Here is a 25,296-nt window from a genome sequence, read left to right as displayed (position 1 = left end):
TGATAAGCTTGGTTTGCCTAAAAGGGACATGGAGGATAACAATTGTGGACTGAAACTATGTGAGTGTAATAAATAAGGACAGCATAGTTAGACCCCTGTGCATGCATCTGACCTGAAGAGTTGTGATGTTAAGAGAAGTTTCAATGTTAGAGTAATTGGTTTCGTCAGCTGTATGGTGACCCTTAAATGAAATAAATCTTAGGAATTTATGTTGAACCCCCTCAATAGCCTGAATATAAACATTATGGTATATTAGGTTTGCTATTATTTTTATTACCAACAACAACATTGTTATTTTAAGCATTTACATTTAGAGATGATGATGAATATTCAACGAAAGTAGGATTATTTCTGCTGTAAATCTCTATTAGCAAAAGCTGCTATCACTTTGTTGAATTAAATGACCAAATATATGGTCTAGGAAGACAAATTCATTAACTTCCTGTACTCTAATCAGTATCAATAGAGTGTTATTATATAATAGAAATATGCTTTATTGTCACTGAAAATTGTACAACTTTATGAACAAAGCTTACAAAAAGCCAAAAAATAACAATTAACATTTACTAAAATTACATAAATTGTCAATATCACAAAATATAAGATAATAGAATATACAATCCATTACTAAATTGCATAATAAAACCTTATGAACTAGTTTATGAATAAGTTTAAGTTGCAGCAACACATACCCAAATAGATATATAAAAATACATTAGTTGCTTGTACCTAAACATACTGTAATTTCTTAGTTATTCGTTAAGAAACTCTTCCACTGAATAATATGGTCTTTCAAATAGATAGGCTTTTGTCAATTTACGGAACTTAAGGAAAGAAGTTAGAGTTTGAGAGAGAGAGAGAGAGAGAGAGACGGTTGTATATTTTTGGAGAATATAATATAGATTTCTTAACTAGCTCAGTGGACAAGATACGTAAATACACATCAAAGCTTGAATTTCTGGTAAAGTAGTCATGATTAGGTCTTGCTGGAAAAACATGTAGGTGTTTACGAATTAAGCAAACAGTTTTCAGAATATATAAACAGGGAAGAGTTTAAATCTCGTGATTTTTGAAGTAGTTTCTGCAATGTATTGTTCTTCTGAGGCCAAACAGATGTTATTACTCTTTTTTGTAATTTACAAACACCATTAGATTGGGTAGCTGTACTAGAACCCTAAAAAGAAAGGCCATATCGAAGAACCAAAACAGATCTTATTGCATGAGGCCGAGGCTAATTTCCTACTTAACAAATCAATATGAATTTAAGGTTGCTGTCTATAAAAATACCAAGAAATTTTACAGAATTAACGATACTGCTCTGGCTGTTATTAAGAAGCAACAGTTGAAGAGCTCTTTTATAGGATAAGGCTATTGTCTTATCCATGTTAAAAGAGAGTAAATTAGTCTGCCAGGTTTTTATTTTAAGTAGATCAGAAGTTATAATTGCATGAAGAGTTGCAATATTAGAGTTCCTCCTGGTAATACTGGTATCATCAGCAAAAAGAAAAATGTTTCCATCGATTTTTAAGTTAGTGATGTCATTTATAAAGATAAGGAAAAGTAGACAAGCCAGTACTGAACCTTGTGGTACTCCTCCACACACAATGCTTTTGTGACTAGAGTCAGTATCATTTGCTCTAACTAGTTACAAACATAACATAACAACATAACAAGTAGTATATATATATATATATATATATATATATATATATATATATATATATATATATATATATATATATATATATATATATTATTGTGATATTTAAAGTCTTGGTGCGCCAAGCAATAATTAGCTAATTAATTTTTTTGATTAATTAAAATTATTTAAATGATATGATTATGACTCTATCACAATTTTTAATTCTTTTATCTCAGGGTTAAATTCGTGCTTCAATATCTATGCTATTACATGTGAAAGGTAAGGTCCAGAGAATACCGGAATAATAAAAAACACATATGATCTAACACTATATATTGAAATAAAAATAATGAAATAATTCACACTCAAAAGTTTTCAATAAACAAATCTCATATAAGGATTCTCAAAATTTTGTTCTCCGTACGTGAACAATCAAAATTAATGGTACAAACAATATTAATTGAAAACTCAAAATCCCAAACTATTCTAACTCTCCTAATCAAAATATTTATATCCTTTCTAAATTACGTGTAAAAATTGTGTTATCAATAAAAGAAAAAAACTGCAGAAAACAAAAATATCTCTCTCTGATGATGAGTGGTCCAAATCCTTGTTCCTTGTAGACTGTATTATCTCCTCTCAACCGCTCCCTATGTAATCAGCAATCTTACAACAGATTGTTGCAAGTATATCGTCCTTAATGATCTCCTTCAAAAGCAACAATCATTCAAATTATGATAGCCTTTCTCCTCTCGATAAACTGAATCTCTCGTTGGCCCGAGTGAAAAATGACTCTTGGAATATCTTCTCTTTACGATAAACTGAATCTCTCGTTGGCCTGAACAGTGACTCTTGGAATATAAGTAGGAAAATATGACTTACAATATTTTGCTGCTTCAGCTTCTGTCAGATACACTAACTCCACAAAAACTCACTAACATTCAACACTACTGCTTGCTACTTCTTGGGAACCACCAGAGAACAATCACTGTTCGTCTTACAGACTTCGACCAACTGATTATCTTTTCTCTCTCCTCAATCTCGCTAAACTTTTTCCTACATACTTATCCCACCTTTTTCAATCTCCGCCAATCAAAACTCGTCACAATTCCCCCATTTTTTCATTTCGATAACAAACAAATTTTTACCTATAATTATAAAATTTCCTAAAACTTATTTACAAATAATATTTTCTATAATTCTTAAAAACTAACAAAAACCTCTTTCTAAAATCTCTTCTATTTGTCTCTAATCACTGCATTAATGTATTTTGGAAAACCCCGTTCAATTGTCTTTGGATTTCACTTAAAATTATGCGGGTCACTCAAGTATAACAAAGAAATAATTTATGCAAGCTTACATTTTGTTTAGTACAGGTAATCCAAGAATTTAATAACTTTCCTTCTTCGAAATGTTTGTTGGTTAATCCTACTTATCTGAATTATTTTAATGTTTTTGAACTTTGAAATATTTTTGAACAAACCAATATTTTCTTGTTTTTACATATCATAACAATATATATATATATATATATATATATATATATATATATATATATATATATATATATATATATATATATATATATATATTATGTAAAACATAATGTACAGTTAAAAATAACCAGTCATTCATTCAACAATTTTGGCAAATATTGAGCCAAATAAAAATTTTCTAACAGATCAATGTTTGGGGCCCAGGTCAAATCTTTTTCTATTATAACTGTAATTATCTCCTTCAACGTCCATATACATAAATAACAATTTTGTCGTCCTAAAATATGCAGGCAGCCCTGAACTTGGTGGTAGTAGTTATGTTCAGTATTAATTAATACTTCATCCTGATCATTATATGATATTATATATTTATCTGAATTTTTCAACTTTTCAGATAATTTTTCATTCCGAAATGTATATGGACACTTAACTTCTACAATGCCATCATCACCAATTAAACCATCTGGACTAGCTCCTAATAAGCCTGACTTTGTCAGCCAAATACCTGTAGGCTGCACATCCAAATTCAGTGTATTTCTGAGATACTCTATACCACTCTTTTCGTGTGTTCTTCCCCACTGAATTGATTTGATGCCATCCAAATTATAAGCCCCTAAAAATGATAAAAAAATATTTTACTTTAGCTAGATATGAAAGCAAACAAAATGTGTTATTATAAATAATAGTGTACATTCTTAAAACATATCAACAGTTCAGTTAATCTCCATTACCATTTTTAGACATATGCAAACAATTAATTGAAATAGAATCTGATGGAAAACCTTCAGAATTTAAGCATTGTATTTGATTGCAAATAATAAAATAATAGAAATGTAACAGTACATACCAATAAGTGTTTTAAATAAACTTTCTGGATACTTATTTCTCTTGCAACAAGAAATAATGGAGCCAAAGTTGCTAGAAGTAATTCTATATTTTCTGGCAAGAAACCATTTTTCATTGAGTACCTGGCCTGTTGTTTCATGTACTATTTTCTTTATCGTTGCATCATTTATTCGACAACATTTTAGAAAATGAGAATTTTTATCTGTTGAAATTTTCATTTCCTCTGAATAAATGATATCTTCAATTAATGAAATATCAATACTTTCGGCCTCTTGCTTTTCTTCCTGTAAAAGCCAAGTGAATCCCACAGTATTACCAAAACTACTTAATTTGATCTTTAATTGTTCTAATTCATTGGATGACATTTTTCTATTAAGGGCTTTATATGGCCTGGGAGGATATAGTGCTTCTGCAGTTTTAGTTTCTGTCTTACTTTGGACAGGAATGTTCCACGTACATGTTTTATCAGTAATTGATATATTGTAATGTCCAAAGAGAGCTATAGTGGCTATATGATGGCATTTAATACCCCTAGGACAGGAACAATTTGCAGCAGTAATTTGCCATGATTTATTCAACATAATCTGCAATGGTAAAATTAAGTACTTAGATTCCCACATCTAAACTTAAAAATCGTTAACTTACCTCAACATTATAAGTTTTGTCTTTTATACTTGCAAATACTTCTCCCTTAATGATTAATAAATCAGGGTCAAACAACATTTTTTTCACATGATTTGATTCAAGGGCATTTTCACCCTTTCGTATAATTTTGTTGTCATTACTGAAGAATTCAGTAATACTGGATATCTTCAACACATGTTTACTAGCCATTATATGCTCAAATCTAAAAAATAAACTTGAAAAACTATTGCAATTTTCAACATTCATTACAACATTCAAAAAACATTTTTTTAAGTACTCACTATAGCAATTTAATAGAAAGATTTCCACAGAATATTATATTAAAACTAAAAGTCCTTATTCACTACTTAAACTAGGAGAAAACGAATATCTTTAGTCTTTTAGGGGATGGAATCACTGACACCTAAAAAGAATAAAACATTAATTTAAATATTTTTCAACTTCATAAATAAATTCAATGATTTATTGATTTACAATATAAAATAACCCTGATAAAATGACAACAAAATACCTTGAAATAAAGAAAAAAATAATTAAAGTTTTAATCCCACACAATATAACCTCAAAATATGAACTTTGACAGTAAATATCTTAATACTTTGATACACTTACCTCACAAATTCACGAACAACCTATAAAACCAATCGTACAAAATAGATATTTGGGAGCGAAAATCCTTATTTATTTTTTTAAATATAAAAAAAACTAACGTTTCCAAAGTCTTATGGGAGAAACACATGCAAACGAGATTTGTTTGGAAAGGTCTTCTAAGCCCCGCCCATTGTGACGTCAGACTTAGGTAGTCCATTACAAAATGATAGATTAACAACTAGAACCAAATTAAATGTGTCAGCTATAAGGGAACTGTTGACATTATCTACTGACAACACTTATTTTCATCTAAACAATGATTTCTATAAACAAAATTTTTAGGCTGTGCTTTAAATCCATTATTAGCTAATACATTGACGGAAGATTTCAAAACAAATATTCCTAATCAAAATTTAAAGCCCACAATACGTTGGAAATATGTAGATGATCTGTTGGACACACTTCTGATTAATTTAAATAAAAGATAAATAAGAGGATCAATAAAACTTACAATGGAAAAGAAATAAAATAAATCGTTGCCTTTTCTGGATGTTTTAATCTCAAAGGAAAATAGTGGATATGGGACTCATGTATACAAAAACCAACACATATGAACATATATTTAAATTATAAATCAAATCACAACATAAATGTTTAAAAGGGAGTCATTAAATCATTATATGATAGAACTAAAATTGCTTGTTGTAATGACAATTCGTTTTGAAAGAAAAATAATGTTTAACATCTATTTTAGTCAAAAATGATTATCCGATGTCGGACGTCATGCGTAAGTCTGTCAGTAATTTCCCCGATTCAAATTCATAATAGGCAACCTACATTACGCGGCTCAGAGTAGTGGGTCAGGCTCTAGACATTATAGAGTTGAGCCGGCTGAACGGCAGAGAGCGAATTAAGCTGTGCCAGAACCAACATCCTTCGACGCTCTCAAAGTCTGTCAAAATATCCACACACAGATTTTTATTTAGTTCAATGGATTTAGTTAAATGTTAAGATATGATGTTATGAAGCATATTGATAAACAATAAGGGGATTTACAATATTTAAACATTGGGTATCTGCAAGTACGCGACCTTGTATAATCAGCGTGACTTATGTATTTATGAAAATTATAATAAATAGATAGAAGGATTTGTTAGCCATGTGCTGACACAGGTAGAGTATAGAAATCGACGTAATTATGATTGTTAAGTGATTAAATAAAGAAAGAAAAAGTATCATCTATATTTTTTGAAAGTGCAACATGAAGAATGGGTTGCGCTAGCAGAGCGAAAGTTTAACTCATTAAAAGCTTTCCTTGACTTATCCTTACGTATTGAAAATAGTGTTCTTCAAATCCGTCAAGGATTTGTCCCGCTGATGGCATAAGAAAAAGTATAATTGAATAATCGCCTAAACATCCTTCTTTTGTGTATACCAGCAATAAACAAGTAGTTTGGTCCTTGTGTAGTTACTTGGGATCTGAGATACCCAGGTCACGTCTCCACATACTCTGCATTCACAGTGTAGACTCTCTTATTTGTCATTGTAGAAGAAAACGAAAAAACTGTCGAAATTACAAAAAATGTTCTTTGAATATTATTTTAATATAGAACAATTAATATCAAACTAATCTAGTTTTCAGATTGGACCGCGTCGAGTTTGAGTTCCCCGAGCTTTCGACTTCCTCTTGTAACAGTCGTTACTTTTACTACTATTTATATTAAAGTAATTTCAGAGATGTAGTATGGGTTGCCTAACTTTAAGTGTTCATTTGCTCATTAAGTGTGTATTTTTAATAATTTAAGTTGTCACTCTGATCTAAATTTGGTACCATTGCGAACCAGAGAGATGACAGGAGATTAGGGGGGCAGTGGAAACTGGCTCTTGGTTAACAAACTGTGAATTAAAATTCACTTTTGATCGAGAGTTTGAAGTGGTACAAAGGTGGTAGTTAGCGAAAGAAAATCCAATTAATGCATAGAATTTCCTTCACTTCAAGAAGTTAAATGTTTTAAGTATAACCGTAACCATTTAATTGACGGTGTTTTCGGAAACTCGGGAGGCTGAAGTGAAATTTCTAGCACGGAATTGAGTAGCTATCTGGTAACTATTTTTTTTATATTATAAAAACTAACTTTTTGTTCCCACATCCCACATCCTTAAGGTATTCAGAATGACCTTGGGTCATGAATTCAAGCATAGTATGGCCGCTTACAATCATTCTGGCATGAATCTGATTAAAATTCTGAATTTTCCGTAAATCTCTAACATCTATTACAATTTCCACAGATATTTTAATGAACATTAGAGTATTTTATCCATATCCTATTATTCAGATTCATTATTTCATATTTTAATATAGTATTTTGTTCAAGGCCATTATATTTTTACTCTATGTGAAGCAAGGTCACGCTACATCCGATTGGATGTGTTTTTTTTTCATCTACTATAATTATCTTTATGCTCCGGTTTCTTATGCTGAAAGAAACTTTCCTCACTTCTTCTTTGATTTCTTTTTATCAATGTTGAGACTAGAAATAACGGGGAATTGTTTTCAGCCACCTCCCATGGAATTATAAACTTCCCTCAGAACATCCGAGGGAGAGTACCACTTCAACTCTATAAGAATCAGGGTCATTGGGACAAGCCAGGGGGTATTGTCTACTCCACCCTCATTTTTTCTCCAGCCTGCACCTAGAGGTAGGGCAGGACAGTAACCATCGGAACTGAGCCAATTAGCACCAGCTCCGTGCTAATTTCGGACCTCAAGGAGGACTTCGCTGGGACACCGAAGCCATTCGGGAGTATCCTTCCAGACAACTGTTTCATCTAGGAGGACAGTTGGTTTTTGCTTCAGAACTATATATATATATATATATATATATATATATATATATATATATATATATATATATATATAACTGTTTTGGATGGGTTGGAGTCAATAATAGGGCTATTGGTTAACTATTTTTTTAATCTCGAGCTTTCAATTGTGTTTACAATTATTATCAAGAGCTAAAAAAGACAAAATACTTACAAGGTTGAACTAAAAAGAAAAAACAATTTTTGTTAACTTACCAAATAAAAATTAGTTTGGTAAGTAAAAAATCACTGCTTACATGTTCAAAATATTTTATATAAAAATGTTTTGATCTAACAAATGTTTCTCCGAAAATTTCTATAATTTTGAAAACATTTTTTTAATATAAAAATAATTGAATTTATAAATAAGTTCAAATAGCAACCAATTACAAATAGCCTCAATGTCATAAATGCCAACATAAAATTTTTATTTTTGACAATTATATTGCCAAAAGTAAAACTTCGTTTAAACATTCTTTTTTGTTTAGTAACAAAAAGAAGAAGATTTATTCACCCTTGACAGATGTCTGAAAGAATGTGATAGATATATGGAGAATTGAATATGACATTTTACAATTTTTATATATAAATCATAAAGAAAGAATATAATTATATATTTTACTTAAATTTTGAATCTCAGATCTTTTGTTTAAACTCTTATCATTTTTGCTAATACAAACCATTTCCAAAAAAGTCCTTTTAAATTTATTACTTTCACTACATAAAATTTTAATGTTATCAAAATCCATAATATGGTCTTTTTGATTTTATTGGACTCCCCTTGGTGTAAGGTATCGGTAAGTTTAAGCTCAAATTCTATCCAGAGATTATCTTCCATTGTTTTTTTGTATTAACCATTTATTTCATTATTAACTTTAATTATTTCATTATTTGTTTACTTAACTAATTTTTTTTTATATTTCATCTTGCGTTATTAACTCTGGTTATTATCCCTTCAGGATAATAGACCGTTTCAATTGTTTAACTTTGCTTGTTCCCATTTATATATTACTTTGTTTATATCTGAATTTAGAGGTGTTTAACAATATTGTTGGTCATATTGTAGGTTAGTATAATATATTTACTTGGCTATACGTTCTTCCAACGTTAGCATTATTTTGTTTAGGGTTGTTTTTTTTTAACCTAGATGTAGGTTGTACACTCTATATCAGAGTTATTCTGTGTAGTTTTCAACTTTTTGTTATAGTTGTTTTCAACATTTCTGTTAAAATATTATATTGTGAAATTTTCATATACTTTTTGGTAATTTAAAGATTGTCAAAATCTAAGAAGTTATATTTAATAAACTTGAATTTGTTTTGCATATAATTTTTTATTAATATTTCCTTACCTTTTTACATTTACAGCATTTTTGTTTATTACATCAACTTTAATTAATATTAGCAGTATACGATACCTGGAAGAGTGACCGTTACTCTTTTTAGAGTAGTATCCCTCTTCTGGCGCCCTCAATTTGTTTTCTTTGTTAATTTTCATTATATCTATTCATTTTTCATATCTTCTTTTCTATCCATCATACATATTTTCCTGATTTACTGTCTTTAAAAGGCATGCAAATTGGCCGTATCCATCCTTGAGTTTCTAGTGGTCATTCTCTTGCCTACATTGCTAGCCTAGCCACATTCCGTTCAATATTTTTTTCATACTTCTTTACTTAATTGTTATCTATTTTACTTCTATCAATTTTATCCCAAATATATAGACCACTCTTCTTATACATCCCTCCTCCTACACACCCCAGTTTTTTGCTACACTCTCTGAAGTCTGCATCAGAGCTTTTAGGATCTCGGTCTCCTGCGCCTTCAGATCACTTCACTTTACACTGTTCACTGCACTACTAATACAATAGTGCAGTGAAATACGCTGCATAAGTTCAAATAAAATCAAAATAAAGACTGATTATTTTATAATTTTTATTGATATCTCTTTTGTATAATTTGTCTGGATTTTGGCAGATGACAGGCAGATACATTATGCAACTTGTCGTCTGCCTCTGTTTTATCGATTTTTATCTTAAGCCTCTCCTGGATCTCTTCCTTGGTAAGCGCGAATTGCAGTACATCTATGACATCACTGACATGCTCATGTTCAACACACAACGGACAAGGATTAGTGGCGACGATTCTCTCGATAGGTTCGATCATAGGTGGACATTTCACGTTTCTTAAAGTTGTTACTTTAGGTTCCTTGTGTTTTGTTTTTTCCAACTGAAAAAGAAATAGTTTCTTTAAGAGTTTTGTGCAAATAAAAGAAACGACAACTAAAAAACTTAATAATTGAAGAAAAATGGAATGAAGTGGACAACAGCACTTCATTCTCATCTTTTTCAAGAATTAATAAAACATAATGTTACATTACTTTACTTATACTTTTTTGCTGGTATGGGAAGGGAAAACTTATTAGCATAGAGATTTTAGTAGCATAGCACAAACTTTTCTATGTCTATGTGTAGAGGACAGTATATCCTTTGAGTAAAATGCTTTTGCGAGTTGTCTTGTTCCTAATTTTTAAGGGGTTTAATTACAATAAGTCAAATTAGATGGCGCGTTTGTAGACGGCTGTACAAATGAAGATTGAAGAAGAAAAGCTATAAGACAAGAGAGAAAAATTATACCTTGCACAATACAAACATGGATTTTATCATTGTGTTTTAACCGATTTTTTATAAACTACATAGATATCAGGAAAAGGCAAATAAAATATACGTACAGTTTGGCTCTCTTTGAAATTGACAGAAACCATTGCCTCTTCGATATTGTTTTCTAAAATTTCCAGATACAGCAGTACATTATAATAATGTATGTTCTGATTTTCACCTAAAATCAATTTTAAGATTAGACGTACCTACGCGAAGTTTAGGTTAGGTAGATTCTATATCCTCACACCGCCAGCTAAATACCAGGAAACCTGGCCAAAATTACATATAATGTATTGTAGCCACTACTGTAGCTTTTAGAATAAAATACCTATACAGGGTGAGTCATAACTATTGGGACATAGACTAAGGACAGGTTATTTGGACCAAAATATGGCTATTGGGCCAAATATGCCTTAATAAAATGTTGCTGAGAAAAAAGATACAGGGTGTTAAAATTAATTTTTGTTTTTCGTTTTTTGCTAATAGTTTCCCTGTATATTTATAAATTGCTATCAAAATTGGCACAGAGGCATAATCTTAGACAAGAAATAGTATTTTATTTACAATTCCACTATCAAATACCAAACTAATAAACAAAGTTGCAACTAACGTAAGGTTTCCGTTTTGACGATAAATCAAAACTAAACACACTTTAACTTAAAAGAACTCACAAAAACTCAAACTAAATGTTCTACATGGTCTCCTCCGATTTCTATGCCTTTTCTAATTCTTTTTATAAAGGATTTTCGGACGTTAAAAAAATATTATTCTGCCCCCTTATAAGATTAGCTGCATTTTGAATGTATCTCCAAAGTTCGTCTCGTGTATTAATTTCATTGGCATAAACTAAGGACTTCATATGTCCCCAAAAATAAAAATCTAGCGGGTTGTACTCAGAACTTCTTGGTGGCCATTGAAAATCACTGCCACTGCCAATCCATCGTTGAGGAAGATCTGTTGTAAGTAAATTTTGAACATGAGTGAAGTGATAAGCGTGGAGGTTCTCTTTTTTTAGAATTCTAACAATAGACGACTGACTTACTCCTGTTGCTGCTGATAGATGTCGTGAACTTATTTCAGGATTTTCATCTACTCGAACCAAAAGTTCATCTTCTTGATTAGGTGTGATTTGTTTCGGTCGACCACCCCGATTTTTAGTGTGAAATAACCCAGTTTCACCTGAACTAATATAATCTTGCAAAAGTTTTGTGATTTGGTTGCCTTCTGTTTGCGTATAACATTCCATACCTTCTGGCTGCCGAGCGACCGCAAAAATTTCCTTGTGCGTATACGCAAATCATATCTCGCATTTCTTAATTAGTAAAATGATTGTGACGAGGCATTTCAATCAAAAAACGTAAAGATTACTTTTAAAAAATGCAACATTACACTACACTGTCACATCAAAAATAATTTACTCTGAACAAATGACATTTACCAACAACAATTATCTGACAGTCCAAAGCATACTTTTCATAAATGAAATAATATTTGAAATCCTTTTTTAAGACTCTAAGCAGTTCGACTACGTTTTTATCGAAAACGGTTGAAATTATCATGTTTAAACAAGAGTACCAATTTTACGTAAAAATGATGTTTACGTCATATTTTCTAATAAAAATTACTAAAAAGTTTCATCAGAAAAAGTTTAGACTCAATTTGATCATTAGGAATGATCCACGTGGCGCCCTCTATGACAAAACGTAAAATTGTAAATAAAATACTATTTCTTGTCTAAGATTATGCCTCTGTGCCAATTTTGATAGCAATTTATAAATATACAGGGAAATTATTAGCAAAAAACGAAAAACAAAAATTAACTTTAACACCCTGTATCTTTTTTCTCAGCAACATTTTATTAAGGCATATTTGGCCCAAAAGCCACATTTTGGTCCAAATAACCTGTCCTTAGTCTATGTCCCAATAGTTATGACTCACCCTGTATAGTGTCCTGAAGCAATACAAGAGAAACATATGTTTGTCATGTCTCTGAATATCATTCTGAAGCTATTTCCTTGTAGCATCTTAATATAATTCACCATTTTTGTTGGATATAAGCCACAATTTTACTTTAAAATAAGTTTATTTTGACGTTTTGATTTCCACTTCGGAAATCGTTCTCAAAATGCGAAGCAGAAATCGAAATCGAATCCAATGACATCCAGAGATAAAAAATATCGTGACTTGGTTTTTAAAATGAGCAGGTTTAAAAGTATGTACAAAAATTCAGCCAAAAAAGCCAAATCCAGTAGAGAAGATATTTTACAGAGATAATAATATTCTCTATACGGATATTTTCATATAATACCTTATTGTTAATAAATTTAAATTTTAATAAATTCTTGTCCTATTACTAGTAATTTATCCTCCTTCGAAACAAAGCTATACTACAAGTAAAATAATCGCTATCATATTTCAGATTCTTACCCAATAATTTTATCAGAGGATCATTTTTGCATCTAAACATTCTGAACAATTGTCCGATGCCATTTATAATCGTTCTTAGCTTGTGATCAATGTCCTTCAGCTCGTCTGATTTTTGACTCGTAACCTGTAGTGCACCCTCAAAATCTTTATTCAGCTTTTCCAGTCTAAGTTCTTGTTGGTGCTTACGCAATTCATTTAATGCCTCCTGCTCCCCTAAAAAATAGTTTTTTATTGGGCCAGGATATTACGAAATACGATATTACGATATATTTATATTTCAGAAATAAGGAATTATTATTAATATCAATATAATAAATATCAGAAACGTTTTAGTTCGAAAGCAGTTCATTAGTAGCGCGTAGAGTGTTGTTTGCTGTAATTTAATTATTTTGAATAGTGATGTGCCGTCTGTGGGACAATGATGGAACAAATCTGATTTTGTAGAAAGTACCAGTGTCATTTCCGATGTCAAACCAATCAGGACGAGTCAAAACACACATGATAATTTAATAATTATATCAGTATTAGATTTAATTTTCACGTTATCACTTATGTGTTAATTAAATAATAAATAATTCAAATAATATTTTGGTACGCCTCTGCAAAGTTGTTAACGGGAATATCAGTTGTTCGCTCCAAGTGCGATGTTGCCAATGAACCACCTTCAATTGAAAATTGTTATAGTATAAAAGAGAACCTAAAAACAGAACTTCAAAATGGAACTAACAAAAAAAAATCTAAATATACTGCTACATTCGAACATACCAATTTTAAGTTGCAATTTTGCTAGATGGTCCGTAAGATCTTCCATTTCTTTGTTCAAATGATTGATATATTTAAACATTGCAAAATTTTCTTCTTCTTGGGTTACAAAATTGTTGGCAATCGTCTGAACTTTTTCTTCTCCGGTAAATTCCTGTAAAAATTTAGAAATTTAAAATCGCTATAACCGAATTTGTATATTTGTCTGTTTTTATTATTTTCTATTAAATAAAATAAGATTACAAGGACATTTAACAAACAAGTAACATATGACGTATTTCGGCGTTTATTTTACGTTTAGCATACATACCTTGATCGTGATTAAAATTTGTAAATAACGTTCCAATTTCTTTTCCATATTTTCCTTATTGAGCATTCTTTTGTTTTTTTCTTTTTCTTCTAGTTGTCTCATGATTCTTTTTTGACATTTCACTGAGAAAAACTCTTGCAGTTTCTGATCGTCGTCCATTTTTCTTTGCAACACTCTCATTTCCTATTGAACAAAACAATTAGTATCTTGTACTTGTCAAATAAAGTATTTTAAAATATCAAGTAGATATAGATATTGATAACATCAAGGAAGTTGATGCTATAAGTAAGTATGTCCAAATTATCAAAGGAATACCAGATCGTGTAGCCTATGTCATATTTAAAATAAGAAGAACATCAATTAAAATTATCCAGATATATGCCTCCACGACAGCTTATGATGACGAAAATATCGAATCATTTTATGAAGATATATCAAAGGCTATGGAAGAACATAAAAATCGTCTTACACTAGTAATTAGAGATTTCAATGCCAAACTGGGTAGAAAACTAAACAGAGAAGAAACTAAAATAGGAGATTTCGGGTATGGTCACAGAAGTGATAGAGGTGCTAATTTGATTATTAAGGCTATATACTGGAACCAGAAAGCAGTAGTAAAGGTGAACGATATAGAAACAAATAATATACCGATTGCGAGAGGGGTTGGGCAAGGATGCGTCTTGTCTCCGACGCTTTTCAACGTGTACTCACAGGCCATATTCAGAAAAGCCTTATGGGAAAGAAAAGAGGGAATAAGAATTGGTGGAGAAATCATAAACACCATGAGATTTGCAGATGACACGGTAATTATGGCTGAGAGTATAGAACATCTACAAACTTTACTAGATGCAATAAATAGTGAATGCATTCAAATGGGACTTGACATCAACACAGATAAGACCAAATTTATGATAGTATCAAGGAGTCCAATAAATAATGAACAACTAACTCTTGGTGGACAGCAAATAGAGAGAGTGACAAAATATAAATATCTGGGAGCTTACATCAACACAGAATTAGATCCAGACCAAGAGATCCGGGTACGAATAGAAATGGCAAGGGCAGCGTTCTTAAAATTCAAACAATTGTTCTGTGACAAAAATCTGAATATTGCGCTGAGACTGAGGTTTGTTGAATGTTACGTCTGGTCGCAACTATTGTACGGGGTAGAAACATGGACACTAAAAGCGCAAATAGTTAAAAAGATTGAAGCCTTTGAACTTTGGATATACCGGAGAATGTTGAGAATCCCATGGACTGCCAGGGTCACCAATGAGGAAGTGCTGAGAAGAATGGGTCGAGACAAAAAATTGTTGAGAACGATAAAAGTACGCAAAACTGCATACCTTGGACACATACTAAGAAATAATAAATATAGTCTTCTGCAGGTCATCATGCAGGGTAGAGTCGATGGCAAAAAGGGAATAGGTAGAAAGAGGAAGTCATGGCTGCTAAATATTCGAGACTGGACAAACATGACTGTAGACGAATTATTCCACGTTGCAAAAGATAGAGAAGCCTTTAAAAATGTGGTCGCCAACCTCCGTTAATGGGGACGGCATAGGAAGAAGAAGAAGCTACTTTGATGAACTACCTAGTAGAAAAGCATTTATAAGCAATGAACTCCTTGTCCAAAGAGTAATGGAAAGACAAATGTTGCACATAAGACTAATGGATAAAAAGAGAAACGAGTGGATAAGAGAGAAAACAAAAGTGAGGGGTGTTAGACAAGAAATTGCAAAATTGAAATGGAGATTTGCCGGACACAATATAAGACAAAAAAAGACCGATGGAACAACAAAATTCTTATAAGTTGGAGACCGTGGGAATATAAACGAAGCAGAGGCATCACCCGGAATGGATAATCTACCAGCTGAACTATATAAAGAAGGTGGCCATAATACCATTATGGCATTACAGCAGCTTATAATAGAAATATGGATACAGAAATCCCTCCCCAATGATTGGAATATTGGAATATTTTGCACCATACCCAAAAAGGCGATATCTTGAAATACTCTAACCACTTTGAATGCTCTAGTCACCGTATGGTACCATATGCAGAACGGATAGTAGGAAAATACCAGGCTGGTTTAAAAGGTGGTAAATCGACAATTCATCAGATTGTAACCCTGAAACAAATTTTGGAAAAAATAATGGATATATGGAATTGATACTCATCACATATTTATTACAAACACATTACAAAGAAGCCTACGACTCTGTGAATACCGCAGAGGTAAACCGCAGAATTTGTAGGGCCAACAGATGATATTTGGGGCTCAATCTCCTCCTTAAATCCACAATTATATCGAGAAATACAAAAATAAAACTCTACAAAACAATAATACGTCCAGTCCTAACATATGGTTCAGAGACCTGGACTGAATGACAATGAAGTGTGGAGTAGACAATACAACTTCGAACTTTATAGCATATAACAAAATGACCCAGCTAGAAAAACACTCCTTGATAGACCATTGGTCAGAGAAGAAGAGGAAGACCCAGAACAAGGTTCCTTGATAACATCGATGACGACATGAGAAATATGAGAATACGTGCTTTGCGGAGAAGGACGATCGATAGGGACGACTGGAGAGAAATTCTTAAGGAGGCTAGGACCCAAGCAGGGTTGTAAAGCCAGAATGATGATGATTGTAGATATTGAAAATGATCATTCAGTCAAGATGTATTAGGAACATTTAAAAGTGTGCAAAAGAATTTACAAAATGTGTTAATATTTTAGAAAAATATAATCCCCACTACCTGAATGTGATTAATCAGATCATTGTGGGCTTTTGTCCTTAAAATCTGTAGCTTCGACACCCACTCTTCCCTCTGATCATAAGCTATGGTTGCTTGTTCTATCAGATCCAACATGAACTTCTTTCCGACGGCTAAATTGTTGATAAGGCTGTCCCAAATTTTGTTAAAATCGTTTCTGAAATAAAAATATATTGTCTGTATTAGAAATAATAAAAATTTGTTGTTGACTTCTTGTCCTTAATGTTTATATATAAGTAAAGCTGGATCGAATTTAAAAAAAGGGCTTTAATTTTGTTAAAAAGTTCGTAGGGATTTTTTTTACCTCGCGTGAAAATAACACTTTCTTGAATAATAAAAACAATTGGCACTCCATGTTCCAATACGAAAAAGGTATTCAATTTATATATTAGCTTAAAAATACTGAAATTTATCAACGGGACATAATTAACTTAAAAAACATTATTTCAAATTACTTTTACGCCATTTTAAGATTCTATTTGAGAGTCTCTTTTCGTTTAAGTGTCGTAGAATCCTTCTAATTTTATAAATTTTTGTTTTATAGCGTTGCAAATAATTGTTAATTTTGGAAAATTAGGGATAAATAAATAATGAACAGTTTTGAAATTTTGAGCACATATTGTTCACATATTGTTCAGAGTTAAAGGTGAACACACTGACCATGTGAAAATCATGCGTAGAGTGAGGCAAGGCTGTATTTTATCTCCTCTAATCTTCAATCTGTACTCTGGAAGAATATTTATCGAAGCTTTGCACGAAACTGAAAAAGGTATTCTACTAAATGGTTGCCGGCTAAACAACATCAGATATGCAGATGACACCATAGTATTTGCGGACGACTTAGAAGACCTACAAGTTCTTATGAACAAAATCACGTATTACAGTCAACAATATGGACTCAATATAAACGTTAAGAAGACAAAGCTTATGACAAATAGCAAGAAAAGAATAACAGAACAGACCAACAACCAGGAGATTAGAGCACGCATCAGAAAAGCTAGATCCACCTTCAATCGGACCTTCTTCAAGAGTCACAACCTCTTTCTTGATACAAAAGTAGGAATGCTGCGATGCTACGTCTTCTCTGTCCTTTTTTATGGTGTTAAATCGTGGACCTTGAACGAAGATATGTGCAGAAAACTGGAAGCATTTGAGATGTGGCTATATCGGAGAATGCTTAAGATCCCGTGGACTGACCGAGTCACAAATGAGGAGGTTCTCAGAAGAATGAATAAGAACTGAGAGGTACTGACCACCATCAAATCCCGAAAGTTCCAGTTCTTCGGACATATTATGCGAAATGAATTCAGATATGCTCTACTTCAAGCCATCCTGCAAGGAAAAATATTTGGAAAACGAGGTCCAGGAAGAAGAAGAACATCTTGGTTAAAGAACCTCAGAATCTGGTTCAATACAACATCTGTGCATATTTTCCACGCTGCTGCAGATAAGATAAAGATTACCATGATGATCGCCAACATTCGTAACGGATAGGCACATCAAGAAGAAGAATTGTTCAATACATAAGCTTCCTTTTGACGTAGAATTGAAAGTAGTAACAATTGTTACCTCTTTTTAAAATTTATTGAAATATTGAACATTGAACCTGAAATTCTATTTACTGTCAAGAACCGAAAACTTGATTTCCTTGGTCACGTCTCGTGAGGCACACAGCTTATAATGCAAGGCAAGAGAATTGGACGAAGAAGCGTGGGACGTGGAAGAATTGCGAAAATTTGCTGCGAATCCTTCGTAAATGGTTCCGAATGACATCTGTCGAATTATTCCGCGCAGCAGTTTCGAAGGTGCCAATATCCGTCTTGATCAGCAACCTCCACAAAAGACGCTGAATGCAAGATGAAATTGTTACTCAGTTTCTCCATGCCAATGTTCAGAGAAACATAAGCTAGTTAACTTTATTTAATAAATTTTATGTGTTTACATAAAAAACATTACTAAATTAGTTTCTTATAAAAGCCACAACAGTTTTTACAATCATTTGATAACCAAGCTGTCTGTTGCAGCTTCGCAACAGTATACAAACATTTTTTAAAATATTGACAGACTTTTTGTTAGTTTTGATTCTCTCCGTACAGTTAGCTAAGTTTCCACTTGCAAAAACACAGACACTATTGAACAATTGAAGGTTGATAATACATTGTTGCAAACAAAATACTGGTCTTCAGCATAGAAAAATTTGTGGATTTCGTTAAAATTGCCGATCGCTTTGGTAATTATCGCCCACACGTAGCGTCAATTGGCAAATAACGTTTCTTAAATTAGCCGTTGTTTTACAGTCAGTAACAGAGAGTCGTTTCATCCAGTAGTGGTGGAGAATGCTCCGCCATTATTAATATTTTGTGGTTGCTGTATGTCGTAAAAGACGTTGTTTTCGTTAGCTAGTGATGCTATCATGTACCCTTTTTATAAATAGAATGGAGGTTACCCAGGAACCGGCACTAGGCTCGGGCTACATTCTGGTAGAGGTATCTAGGTCGGGGTTCTTTACAGCTCAAATACAAGAGATACAAGAGTGAAGTAGGGAAGAGAAAGAGAAGAAAAGAGAGAATTTTGGGCGCCACCCTATCTGTGGATAGAGAAAGATAACAGACACGAGGGAGATAAGAAAAGACAAAATAATTGTTTCATTTTTGTATCTGTATCATATTTAAATTTGTAAATATTAGGGGTTTATATAATCTTTATGTATATATAATTTGTAAATTGATTTTACTTTTTAAAAAGAGTTTCATATAGTCCTCTTACTTTTATTTTCTATGGTAATATACATACTCAATGCAAAACAGAGAAAACCAGCAAATTCTAGATTGAACATATATATTCATCCTTCCCTTCTGATGGCTCTTTATGTTATATAAAGGTCATCGTATGTTCAGAAAGCAACACTGGCAGTGAAAAACTTTTTTCTACTGAGATATGAATTGCTGGTGACGAATCTTACTAAATAAGTGATCTACCATAAAATCACATCGTAGATTTCCAAAAATATAAGAAAGAACTTAGTGCAGCATCTTGAAGAATCTTCCAGGCCAAAAACAAACGATAAAGTTATTAAAATCTTCAGCTAACGACATAAGATACTCTTCAGAGGTTTAGAAAAGTGAACTCAAAGTAACCACCATCGTTTTCACTGGAAATTGACTGGATTCCGATATTAAATCTGTAAAATGTGAAAGCTATATAAAGAAATGTGTAAATATTCTGCGAAAATGAATAGGAGACCATTGACTAACAGTGTCGTTTTACAATCTGGTTTGAAGCAGGTCTTTTTACAATCTGATTGGATAAAAAACGTAACCACGAAACGGATAATAGGCATGGATCTTTTGGACTTAAACAAAGATGTACGTTTGAAATAAAATGACCGCTTTGAAATTTTGTATATACATAGTCATAAAGAAAAAAATACTACAATAGACTAAAGAATTAAAGACTGTACAGATGAAGAGATGAATAAATCGATAAATTATATAAGAATACCGTTCAAATACCTTTCCAACAGTAAATGATCAATTTCTTCTCTTAATTTGATATTCTCGGCTGATATTGAGCAAAATTTTTTTATCTGAACTTCCAGTTTGTTTTCTAAAGTTTGAACTGTCTTCTCTCCTGCAATTACTCTTTGTTGATACATTTCGTCAGTAATTTGCTTCGATCTTAAGTCGAGAACCTATAAAAACATAATAGTATAAAAGATTAGCACTAACATACAAAATTATTTTGACGTGACAACGTCTTAAATTAGGTTGTGGCTCGGAGTCACTCATGAAAAAGTGTAACGCCCGCTCACGTCTGTTACGATGAGTCACCGAACGAGAGAGAGGCCCGCCGGACCGGCGAATGCCTTGCGTCTCTCTCCCACTCAAACATGATCGGTCCGCTGCGCGCGCAGCACTAGAGAATTAGGCGCGTTGAATCGGTGCGTGCTTGTGTCTCTGTCTTTCTCGAGCGTTCTTGGCGTTGGAAAACCGAGAAAGCGTCATAATACAAGTTCACACGTGTGGTTAAAGTATCGTCAGCTGTGTCTGTAGTGAAAATGTGGAGTGCTTAGATTCGTCATTTACAACAACTACAACAACAAAGGTAAATAATTGTACACTACTATTTCATTATCGTAAACTATGATTGATTAATTAATTGTTAGATTGACACAAAAGTTGAGAAACTGATTTATAGGTTATGTCATACTATTGACAAATGTTGATAGTGTTAAGTAAATTATTAGTTTAAATCACTCTGCAATCAATCGTAATTCAGTCGATTCAGTCATATCAATAAATATTCTACCGAGAAAAAGACGTTGTCACGTAAAATCTTCGCCCGTAAAACCGACTTTACAGGCAACCGATTTTTTTTATTCAAAATATTCAAAAGCATCCACAGTTCAAGTAAAGTGCCCTACCTACTTTCGGGAGATTGTTTGAAAAGATAATAAATGGAAAAATACATGATGATGAAATTATGTAGGACATCTAATTAGCGACGATCAAAATGGATTTACGCCTGGTAGATCTTTCACTGATAACTTGTTTATACTCCAACAATTATTCGAAAAAAGAATAGCGGCTGGTACCGAAGTACATCTAGCCTTCATCGACCTAGAAAAGGCGTATGATACAGTTCCAAGACTTAAATTGTGGCAAACTTTACAACAACACGGTATTAGTCCATACCTTTTAGGAATAATCACAGAAGTATACAGGGATAACACTACTTATCTAAAAATCGGAAATAAACTATCACAGCCAATAAAAGTAACTAAAGGACTAAGACAAGGATGCAGTATGTCACCCTTACTGTTTAATTTATATATTGAGGCAGCCCTCCAAAATTGGAAAAGCCACTGCCAGGGAACGGGAATCCCCATAGGAAATGACGTACTGTTCTCCCTGAACTTTGCGGATGACCAAGTCGTCCTAGCTCAAGATTCTTACGATCTAAAATTTATGATGAAGCGTCTATACAGAGAATATGTAAAATGGGGGTTAAAAGTCAGCATAAAGAGAACAGAACATTTAGTTATCAATTCAGATCCAAGGTTTGAAGTGTTGATAGACGAGGACGTGGAAATCAAACAAGTGGAAAAAATTAAATATTTAGGTGCACTCATTGATAAGAACGGCTTGGGAGAAACCAACATTAAACACCGAATTATTCAGGGACGTAAAATTGTAGGATGTCTGAACTCCTTATGGTGGGATCGCAACATTTCCAAAAGGAACAAAAAAAGGATAGGGCAAACCATGGTTGTATCAGTTCTTTGTTATGGCTTTGAAGTATGGACAATTAATGCAGACCTGAAGAGATGATTGTTGGCAGTTGAAATGGATTATTTGAGAAGAAGTGCTAGAACATCAAGGCTAGAAAGAAAGACCAACGAAACTATAAGAAATAATATGAATGCTACAGAATATGAACGCCTATTGACAGAATAGAAAAAAGTTAAGTCCAATTTAGTTAATAAGTCCAATATAGTGAAGAAACGCAAAATTTGAAAAAGTGGGGAAAGCTTTATTCTCTCTAAACTCACAGAGCAATTTCTTCATAAAATTTGCCGGCTACTTTTGCGCAGTGTTGACAAAAGCATTGATTAATCAATGACAAAAGTGATAATAATTGTCATGAGTGGCAATGAGTATAGTTTTGTAAAAGGTTCCTATCTAAGGTGGAAATCACAAACAAAAAGTAGATAACATAGAAAAGATAGACAGAAAAAAACAAAATAAATTCTGAAAACTATAAGAATTAGTTGATAGAATAATTACAAAATAAACCGGTATATAAATCTTCTACTTGAAGTAGTAAAAAAGAAACCATGAAAACATCGTTAAGGGATAGAAATATTTCATTTGATGATAACATGGTCTGACATGATCTCTACGCTATGACTGTCCTATCGTCTGAGTATCTAAAGTTGAACCTTTTACGTTCAGTTTTTTTTAAATATTTCTAGTAACGACAACACTGACATTTGATGACATTCCGCAATACTCTCACATCACTTCTTTCTTGCAACGCCTATTTGATATTCTCGGCTCAATTCAATTTTGTTGTATAGTACAAGAATTAAAGCTACGTCCACCCACCCTATAGTAAATGATTCTTACCTTTTTCTTGGTCATTCGAATCTGCCCATCGATCTCACTAATATGTGATTTTTGTTGAGTAATTTCAGCGTCGAAATCGTCGTGCTCTCTTAGTAAATCCTTCAATTCCTTGGACTTCTTTTCGTCCTCTACTCTTCTAGCATCGGCAGACGCTACAGCAAGATCGGTGAGAATATTTTTTTGTTCCTTCTTGAAAATGTTCAGTACTTTTCGTTGTTTGAGAAGTTTACCGCCTGTATCGCATTTTTGGGCTCGGTTTCTTTCTAGGATCGTATACTAAAAACATAATTGGTTTGATGTATTTTTTAAAAAATTAGGTATAAATAGTCTGACGTATGTATAACTTAAAAGCTTTACATTAGTATATTTATATATATATATATATATATATATATATATATATATATATAAAACAAAGATATCAATATGATGAAAATCAGTCATTGATTTACATACTGACCGCAGTAATTCTTCATACAAAACTAATTTTCTATCTATCTATCTATATAAGGATTTTTGCATCTATTGCCGCCTTTCTTCTTTCAGCCAACGTCTCCAGTCCTTTCTGTTCAGCCATTCTCCATCTCTAAGGTCTCGTCTTTCCATGGCCTCGTCCACTTCATCCCTCCATGATCTTCGGGGTCTACCTCTTTTCCTCCTTCCTATTGGGCTACAATCCGAAACCTTTGCTATCCACCTTGTATGATCTGTTCTTCTCACATGTCCATACCAGATTAAACGTTTTTCTTCGATGTAGCTGAGTATGTCTTGTTCTACTGCCATTCTTCGTTTTATCTCCTCATTTTTGATGCGATCCATTTTTGTCACTCTGCAGCTTCTTCTCATGAACTCCATTTCAGTTGCTGTGATTTTGTTCCAAAATCCAAAACCAAAGTCCAGAACCAAAATATCAAAAACTAATTTTCGTAGTGTTTAAATTTTAAATTTATTGTCAAATCTCTAAATTAACATTTCATTGTTGATTTGAGCTATAACTCTGACCAACAGAATGATATGAAATATTTTTGTTATACACAAATATATAATTATTAGAGATTTACAGAATGTTTTGAAACGCTGGAATATTTGTTCAATGAATTTGATTTTAGAATATTTCTGGAAATAAAATATTGGTGATCTTAAGGATACAAGGGTATAGAAAAAAAAACTTAAGATGATTTTGAGCGAGGATCTCAAGAAACATGCTGGTGTGATCGCTAAAACCGCTACAAACGCGTGTATAAAAGTGGGCGATTTTCAGGTCAGGCAAGGAAGTCCTTGACGGGCTCTCTAGAGTCGCCTACACTCTGGAAACCCTCCTGCTGGGGCTGTACTCTTTTCTTCAATTCCAAGCAGAGCGTACGATGATACAAAGGCGGTTCGACCCCTTTCTCATACGAGACAACACTGGAAAAAGGCTGGATGACAACATCAATAGATAGAGACTAAGAAAGAGAGTTTTTTAAATTTGGTTGACATGTGAAAACTGTGGAAATATCTTCCGTACAGATAAGATTAGTGGATTTTTAATATCCATTTATGCTATTCTTTTTGGTACACATTGGTCACTTGCGTTCTTTACCTAAGTCTTCGTTTTCCTTTAATTGTTAGATCGACTTTTTATATAATTTCTCCATTTGGTATATCTAGATATTTTTGATGATCTAAGTATTCAAATAATTTACAAATTTTGTACTTACAGTTCTAGCTAGTCGGCCCAGTTCCTGCTCAGCTTGCAGCTGAATATCGAATTTTTCTTCTTCGGTTAGTTCTTTAACGTTATTTAAGACCATTTTTTTTTAGCAAATTCGTGCAAAATTCCTGTAAAATGTCAACTATTAAAAACGTCAACGACGTATTCAAATAGCTCACTTGCTTCTTCTTTGTGCACTCTGCTATTAGATTGTAGATTTCAGTATAAGAATTAAATAATATTAGATTCTTAATTTAACATGTATTGGTTATCATTTTCTTAAACGATTTAAGTTTAATAGTATGATAAAAACGTAAGGCTGAACATTTGACAACGTTCCTCGCATTTTACTGCATTACCTGGAGGACTATTCACGATGTGATGGATAATTTGAGACTACTGGTTCAATAATTACTCAACGAACACCAGTACGTCGACGAAAGGCAAATTT

At 32.6% G+C, this 25,296-nt stretch overlaps 2 protein-coding genes across 4 annotated transcripts; both read right to left on the bottom strand.

Moving 5' to 3' along the window:
- Positions 1-3,186: 3,186 nt before the first annotated feature.
- LOC140436310 (uncharacterized) lies at positions 3,187-5,437 on the bottom strand. 3 transcript variants are annotated; one of them, XM_072525020.1, is made up of 5 exons: positions 5,242-5,437; positions 4,911-5,032; positions 4,630-4,843; positions 3,986-4,568; positions 3,187-3,751 (listed from the first exon to the last, which is right to left on the bottom strand). In XM_072525020.1, exons 3-5 carry the CDS (start codon positions 4,816-4,818, stop codon positions 3,270-3,272), a joined length of 1,254 nt encoding a protein of 417 aa, XP_072381121.1. In that variant the 5' UTR covers positions 4,819-4,843; positions 4,911-5,032; positions 5,242-5,437; the 3' UTR covers positions 3,187-3,269. The 3 variants fall into 3 exon arrangements, with proteins under 3 accessions (XP_072381121.1, XP_072381120.1, XP_072381119.1); XM_072525019.1 differs by having other exon boundaries at positions 4,630-4,831; XM_072525018.1 differs by having other exon boundaries at positions 4,630-5,032.
- A 4,576-nt stretch (positions 5,438-10,013) lies between these two features.
- Positions 10,014-24,996, bottom strand: LOC140436309 (coiled-coil domain-containing protein 63-like). Its single transcript, XM_072525017.1, has 9 exons — positions 24,853-24,996; positions 23,153-23,428; positions 20,537-20,715; positions 17,007-17,181; positions 14,241-14,423; positions 13,934-14,084; positions 13,169-13,381; positions 10,813-10,919; positions 10,014-10,310 (listed from the first exon to the last, which is right to left on the bottom strand). Exons 1-9 carry the CDS (start codon positions 24,943-24,945, stop codon positions 10,017-10,019), a joined length of 1,671 nt encoding a protein of 556 aa, XP_072381118.1. The 5' UTR covers positions 24,946-24,996; the 3' UTR covers positions 10,014-10,016.
- Between the last annotated feature and the right edge of the window lie 300 nt (positions 24,997-25,296).

Source organism: Diabrotica undecimpunctata, chromosome 3 (assembly GCF_040954645.1).
Source record: "Diabrotica undecimpunctata isolate CICGRU chromosome 3, icDiaUnde3, whole genome shotgun sequence".
Lineage (NCBI taxonomy): Eukaryota > Metazoa > Arthropoda > Insecta > Coleoptera > Chrysomelidae > Diabrotica > Diabrotica undecimpunctata.
This window is presented reverse-complemented; position numbering and strand designations above follow the sequence as displayed.

Excerpts from the sequence above, each read along its gene's own strand:
- LOC140436310 (XM_072525018.1), bottom strand. The coding sequence starts at position 4,875 with ATGAATGTTGAAAATTGCAATAGTTTTTCAAGTTTATTTTTTAGATTT. Across the intron at positions 4,569-4,629 it reads ACAAAACTTATAATGTTGAG|ATTATGTTGAATAAATCATG; the intron begins GTAAGTTAACGA and ends TTACCATTGCAG. Across the intron at positions 3,752-3,985 it reads TTTATTTAAAACACTTATTG|GGGCTTATAATTTGGATGGC; the intron begins GTATGTACTGTT and ends TATCATTTTTAG.
- LOC140436309 (XM_072525017.1), bottom strand. The coding sequence starts at position 24,945 with ATGGTCTTAAATAACGTTAAAGAACTAACCGAAGAAGAAAAATTCGAT. Across the intron at positions 20,716-23,152 it reads TTCGAATGACCAAGAAAAAG|GTTCTCGACTTAAGATCGAA; the intron begins GTAAGAATCATT and ends ATGTTTTTATAG. Across the intron at positions 17,182-20,536 it reads GATCATTTACTGTTGGAAAG|AAACGATTTTAACAAAATTT; the intron begins GTATTTGAACGG and ends TTTTTATTTCAG.